The sequence below is a fragment of the Phragmites australis genome, chromosome 5 (genome assembly GCF_958298935.1).
Source record: "Phragmites australis chromosome 5, lpPhrAust1.1, whole genome shotgun sequence".
In the NCBI taxonomy this organism is placed as follows: domain Eukaryota; kingdom Viridiplantae; phylum Streptophyta; class Magnoliopsida; order Poales; family Poaceae; genus Phragmites; species Phragmites australis.
Genome location: NC_084925.1, coordinates 11,097,475 through 11,104,811, shown reverse-complemented (window position 1 = coordinate 11,104,811; position 7,337 = coordinate 11,097,475). Strand labels below are relative to the sequence as shown.

Sequence of the window (7,337 nt, the reverse complement as noted above, 5' to 3'; positions counted from 1 at the left end):
TATGTTTACATGATCGGAAAAATACTTGTTGTCGCAATCGAAAAATACATGTTGTGTGACCAGAAAAATAGCTTGGCATGACCCAAAAATATATGTTGCATGGCCGGAAAACATATGTTAGCGTGACCGAAAAATATGTGTTGTGTGACTAGAAAATATATATTGTTTTATTTGACAACAACACCATATATGGAGTACAAAAGGAATAACAGGCTAAGAGATTTCTCTCTAAATAAGGAAACTAATCAGTAATTAGAGAAACAATCTTCAGCTAATCTAGAAAAGAAATAGCAGCCTGAGAGATTTCCTCTCTAAACAAGAAAACTAATCATATAATTAGATAAATAATCTTCAACTAATCAAGGAAAGGAATATCAGCATGCAAGATTTTCTTTCTAAACAAGTAAACTAATCATGTAATCAGGGAAATAATCTACAAGTAATTAAGGAAAGGAAAAATAGGTAAAATGATCAAGTAATTATATATGTGATGTTTTTCTTATGATGTTTAGTATTTTACGAGCCAGAAATAATTTTAGACTTCGCTTAGCTTCATTCATCTCGTGAAATCACTTGTTTTATTGCTATTTGCTTCTTTTTTTTTGGTTACATCTTAGATTATTTTCATGTGAAATTATTTCATCATTTTTGGTTTTGATGATTATCTTTTTTGGTTGAGTAAAAGACAATTTTTGTGTTCAACATAAATATTTCATCGTTTCTCGATACATTTCCGGTTGTACCCTATAATTGTTTTGTGTTGTAACTTTCATTGTTTACTTTTGGTTTTGGCGATTATGGTTTCTGGTTGGGTAAAGAATATGAAGATGAAAAATACGAGGAGAATATGAACTGAATGATTTGTCCACTCAAAATTGAACCAAACAAAGGTGAACACATTGTCACAATATATGATTCAACAGATCTTTGCCATGGCGCCAACACGGCCGAGCAGCGCATGCACCCATCATAGTGCTGTCACCGAGTACGTCAATTGGCTCGGCGGTGGCGCTTGGAGAGGTGTGATCAATGGATGGAGGTGCCGATGGAAATTCCACGTGTATAACCGCGCTTGCACCGATTGACGACATCTTGGCCCGTCGGTGAACGTCGAGGAGTAAGCGCAATGAGACGGAGGGATTCATGGCCCTCTCAAATCGCACCTACTTGCATTGGCTACAAATCTAGATTTGGAGACCTGCAACGGTTTATGAGGGATTAGAAGAGAGAGAAGGAAACAATCACTATTTAAAGGCTAGCATAATGACTTTTTTTTGGCTACGTGAGTAAAAATTATGGCTTTTTCAGGTTATGGGAGTAAAATTATTGCTTTTTCTGGTTGCGGGGGTAAACTTTCGGCTTTTTTCAGTTACGGAGTGGATGACGCGTTGATTTTCTAGTTTGCGGAAGTAAACTTTTGGTTTTTTGGGATGCAGAATGGATGATGCGTCGACTAGTTATTTAGCACAATGGGAGTGTACTGCCTTGACGTACAGCATCTAAAGAAGCATGCACGTACCCATCATTCCAACACACAAAAAAGCAAAAGGCCAAGATTTCATATATATAGAGAGAGATCGGCTTATGAGATTGAGAGAGATAGATAGAGAGAGACAAATAGAGAGATTGAGAGACAGAGATGGATAGATAGATGCAGATATAGATATAGCTTCATTTTAGCCTATCATTTCATATGGACATATCGTGTTCATTGCATGCTAAATAGTAGTAGGAAGGTAATGTAATGCGCTGCTGCTGAAAAGAAGAGAACTGGTCCAGCAACAGCGATCAGCATTTCAGTTTTTTTTTGGTTATATGTATATATATAGAGAGAGAAATAGACAGACAAATAAAGAGATAGAGAGATAGATAGATGCAGATATAGATATAGCTTCATTTTAGCCCATCATTTCAGATGGGCATATCATGTTCATTGCATGCTAAATAGTAGTAGGAGGGTAATGTAATGGGCTGCTGCTGAAAAGAAGAATACTGGTCCAGCAACAGTGATCAGCATTTCAGTTTTCTTGTTTTATATATAGAGAGAGATGCAGATATAGATATAGCTTCATTTTAGCCCATCATTTCAGATGGACATATCATGTTCATTGCATGTTAAATAGTAGTAGGAGGGTAATGTAATGCGCTGCTGCTGAAAAGAAGAAAACTGGTCCAGCAACAGCGATCAGCATTTCAGTTTTCTTGTTTCAGTTGGCTGACAAATAATTGGACTGGCAATCATGCACTGCTGCTGAGTGCTGATCACACACCTGATCAGTCGTAATAATAAAGGAAATATGCAAAGGCAAGCACGCTTCTTAAATTGGATGAACGCGACCGCACTGACATATGTCATCTGCAACAGCATGCAGCTGCTTGCCCCGCCGTGGAGCTATCAGCGATCAGATGTCCAGCAGCACTGATTGATTCTTGTAGGCAAAATGGTATGAAAAAATGGCATATATTTTTCCATTAAAACAAGGTTTTCCTTCTGAAAAAACTGGAGTGGATCTTCATAATACCCAAGATGAGCAAAGATTAGGTAAATTTTTGTGGCCAATTTGAGGACTTTGGCCTAGAGCCCTAGATTATTGTGGAGGCTTCCAGGCCCTTCGTTTTCAAACATAAGTTTTGTTAGTTCCATAGGATCCAAGGTAGTTGATTACTAGTATCGATCTGTGGCAACAAAGAATCATCGCGTCGGAGATGAAACTTGGCAAATGCATGCACAACAAGAGTCATGTACTACAGAAACGTCTTGTCCATGCATATCTTGGGGAGCTGTACATATCACAACATACATAGCCACACGCACAGCACACTGCACTGGATCCATAACGAATATGCATGCATGCATGCAACGGGGAACAGAGAAACCGGAGATCGAGAGAGTTATTAGGAGCTAGCTAATCAAGCTGGATCGATTGACTAGTACTGGTCGGGCCAGAGGAAGGCGCCCATGGCGAATTCCCTCTTGGCGCGGAGGTCGCCGGCGACGGGGAGGCCGTACTCGCGGAGCAGGCAGTCGACGCGCCACTCCGGCATCGACTCGTAGTCCTCCTTCTTGTACCGCGGGTAGTGCAGCGGCATCCGGAACCCGCCATAGCTGCCGCAGCTGCTGCTCTGCTGCCGCTGCTGCTGCAGTGCCACCACGCTAGGATCCAAGGACTCCATGGTGCTTGCTGCTGCAGTGCAGGGTTTGTTGCTTGCTTCTTGCTGATGGTTTGTTGGTGCGTGCTGGGGTATTAATAGGTCGAGCAGAGATGGCGTTCAAGTCTCAATAACCCAAGGTCAGGATCGACAATAGTAGACCAGGACGAATGATTTGTGTTAATTCATATGGCGGGGACACGTGCAGCCCTAGATGGTAATCATGCAGCATTGGTATGCTCAACATGATTCCAGGAGACGTGAGAGGAAATCAGGCGTGTGATCACAATGCGACGGCAGCATCGATCGATATCTCCTCCTCGCTGCTCCTGAGATTCAGACTGGCGCCTGGACTCTTCCGTTTCAATCATTCGAGAGCCTATTAACTCCTGAAAATGAAATCTGCAGAATTTTACCCAGAGTTCTAGGATGTTATCAAGTTTGACTTGATGAATTTATTTCAGGAATTATATGTATACGAAGTGCCATTATTTAGTCTAAATTTTAGGTGATAACTTTGCTGCCGAAAATTAAAGAGGTAAACCGGATTCAAAATAGACCTATTTACTTGCTAAATATCAGTTTCAAGATCTTCACAAAGGTGGCCACAAATCAGATAAATTCAGTTGCAGACCATGTGGTTAGTCCAACTCAAACTGCGCTCATGCGAGGATGAAACATCCTAGAGGGAGTCGTTATCTTATATAAAACTATCCACGAATTACATAGAAAGAAATCGAGTGGTGTTATTTTTAGGTAGATTTTGAGAAAACCTATGGCAAGGTCAAATGACCCTTCCTACTACAAACTCTTCGGATGAAAGGATTCTCGTCCAAATGGATCATTTGGATTGAAACTTTCATCTCGAGAGGTAGTGTAGCCATCAAAGTGAACGATGACGTTGGACCTTTCTTTCAAACGAAAAAGGACTCCGGTAGGGAGACTCACTTTCACCGATGTTGTTCAATATTGTTGCAGACATGCTTACTGTTATTATCAAAAGGGCCACAATAGACGGACTAATAGGTGGAATAGTGCCTCATCTTATAGATGATGGTATCTCTATTCTACAATACGCCGTTGATACGATACTCTTTATGGATCATGATTAATTTTCATAAGAGTGAATTGTTCTGCTTTGGTGATGCCCAAGTTATGACCAAGCAAGGGGGTTACTTAAAAGCTTGACTATTTTCACTCCAAGTTCTACCGGTAAAGCAATGATCAAAAGAAAAAATACCGGCTTGCAAAATGGAACATTTTATGCCGACGCAGAGATCAAGGGGGTCTAGGGATTCAGGATCTTGATATGAAGAATATTGTCTTACTCAGCAAATGGCTTTTTAAGTTGCTCACATCTGATGGAATGTGGTAATAGCTTATTCGCAATAAGTACCTAGGCTCCAAACCCTTATCGCAGGTCCAGTGAAAAGCTGGAGATTTGCACTTCTGGGCCAGCTTTATGAAGGTGAAGCGAGATTTTCTACGCTTCAGAACCTTTACTATCAAAGATGGTAACCAGATCCATTTTGGGGAAGATCAGTAGTTGGAAAATACACCTCTGTGAGAATAGTATCTATGCCTTTATAATATAGTAAGGAACAAACAAGATACAGTAGCAGAAGTCCTCCGAACTGTCCCTCCAAATTTTTCTTTGTAGAAGGGATCTTATAGGGCCAAAATTAATTGCGTGGAATACCTTGCTTCCTCGAATCGATAATATTGTACTTAATCAGGAGCAAGATAGTTCCGCTGGAACTTAACTCTGAATGGACAGTTCTCGGTGAAATCTCTCTATCTCGCCTTAGTACATAGTGATGTACCCAATCGTAATAAACGCATTTGGAAACTGAAAGTGCCTCTCAAAGTCAGAATCTTCCTTTGGTACCTTCCCCAAGGTGTAATGTTAACAAATGATAACCTGGCTAAGCGCAATTGGCAAGGGTGTACGAAATGTTATTTTTATCAACACGAAGAGAAAATTAAACATCTTTTCTTTGAATGTCGTTTTGCCCGCACCATATGGTCTATCATACAAACGGCATCGGGCCTCTACCGACCTTGTAGTGTATCACAGATGTTCGGTACTTGATTATGGAGTATTAGGAGAGAATTGAAACAGAAAGTCCTGTTGGGGGCAGCTGCTACTTGCTGGTTGCTTTGGCTATACAGGAACGATATGGTGTTTGATAAAAGAAATGGTTCATCTACTTTGCAGGTTATCTACCTTTGTACTCACTGGCTCCGTATCTGGGCTATATTACAGAAGCCGGATTCATGGAATACGGTTATAGTGGCGTGTTAGCATTTGGAGATGGTGGGTAGGGAGTGTTTTATCCAGATCTATGGGTGACGGCATAGTCGGAGGATCGGAGCGCCTTAGCATCCCCTGTTTTCACATTTGTAATAATCTTTTATGTTTTATCTTTTCCTTTTATGTTGTGTGCATCTTAATTATACAGAGGCCGGAAGTGTTTTCAGATCGATTGTATCACTTTAATGTAATTATCTGAGTTCAATAAAAACTTTCTTTATTAAAAAAAGGTCTAGGAAGATGCGTGTTACGGCACCAAGCTGCGTGCGATTCTGAATCAATCCCTCAGCAGCTGCTACCTAGGAAGGAATTCAGGTCATCGCTTATGTGCCTTGCCCTTGCTCAGTTGCCTGCTACTCCTGTATAAGCAACTTGTTCACACAAAGCTCGTGAGAATCTCAACAACTTAATTACATCTGAAGCAACGCAACTATGCAGCACTGTTGCAAATGAACGGAATGGTTACTTCTCGTTCACACTTTGTGTCTGAATTCAGAGTTCAGCTGCTCTCGACTTGGGATTGTTTCCTTAGTGTTAGAGTATCTATGACTGTTATGGTATCATTTGTTAGGATTGATTGTACTATGTGATTCGATCCTATCTCTAGGATTACGGGTGAAACGGGTCGGATATTTTCTGATCGTCTGGAGGGGTTTGGATAGCATTTCGAAGCGAAAAATTAGATATCCGGTAATTTTTTTAATATCGAAGTCGGAGTTAGATAGTTATATTGGATATCAGATTCGGATGTAGGGAGATAGGTATCCATCAGATATCGGATATATGAGAATAAAATTAGATATATCCGAAGACTATCCGATTATTCTCCGAGCCTGTCTTCTGGTGCTTGTATTTTTTTTTTCATACAAAGTCGGACGGAGACCATTCTTATATGAAAATATTAGCTCTTGATGAGATCTAGAAATTTGAAGTTGAGATTATTTTCATTTGAAGTCGTTAATGTGTCCAAATAGTTCAAAGAAGCTTCAACCAACATATTTGTCAAGGCCGGTCCAAGAAAAGTGACCAATCTTATCTCTGTGCTGAATCAATCTTAACACATAGTGATTTTTAGTGACTTCATTGATGATAATCATTACAATATCTATCTTAATCGAATAAATCATCTTACAAAGAAGAACTTCAAAGGTCGAATAATCAAATAACTGCAGCGGAATCCTAAACGTAGTCTTCATCTTCACTGATAACTCCACAGTCAACCAACGGAGAACACCTTCCTACAGTGAACCTTCTTCCATTAAGTCTTCAAAGTCTTTCCCAACTGAGTGTTGTTAGCAAGTATGAGTACATATCGTACTCTGCAAGTTGTGAGGAAGTAATACACATATAAAGGTTTTAACAAGAATAAGGCTAATATGGTTATTTTGCATTAAAGAAGTATTTATTTTAAAAATAATTGAATAGCGAGTAATTAATTAAGTGAACACAGTAAATAATATCTAATCTCAAGATTTCAACCATGCCCCTCTCAACATGTGTCTACCCGTTGAAGTTTCACCGTCGTGGGAGTATACTGTCTACTCCAAAAGCCCCCTCCTACGCCTTACTATTCTCAGGAAGTACACCATTTCATTTCTCGTATTACCAAATGGTCTACGTCATACTAATAATAAAGCAAATTAATCGTCTAGGCCCGTCTCATACCAGGCTTATGGTTGTATTGTTAACTTGAAAAGATCACTCCATAAACTGGTCCTTAGATTCGAGGAAAACTACCATAATCCAATCGTACAACCTATATTGATCTCATCAAACCACTTGATCAAATTCTAATTCCATGTTGCTACAAAAATTTGATTATTATCTTTTATCATAGTTGTATAGGACCATTACATATTCACTTGAACCATTA

At 39.7% G+C, this 7,337-nt stretch overlaps 1 protein-coding gene across 1 annotated transcript; it reads right to left on the bottom strand.

Annotated features, from left to right (window-relative positions):
- Positions 1-2,743: 2,743 nt before the first annotated feature.
- Positions 2,744-3,203, bottom strand: LOC133917447 (uncharacterized). Its single transcript, XM_062361349.1, has one exon. The coding sequence runs from the start codon at positions 3,172-3,174 to the stop codon at positions 2,929-2,931; it is 246 nt and encodes an 81-aa protein (XP_062217333.1). The 5' UTR covers positions 3,175-3,203; the 3' UTR covers positions 2,744-2,928.
- Positions 3,204-7,337: the final 4,134 nt, after the last annotated feature.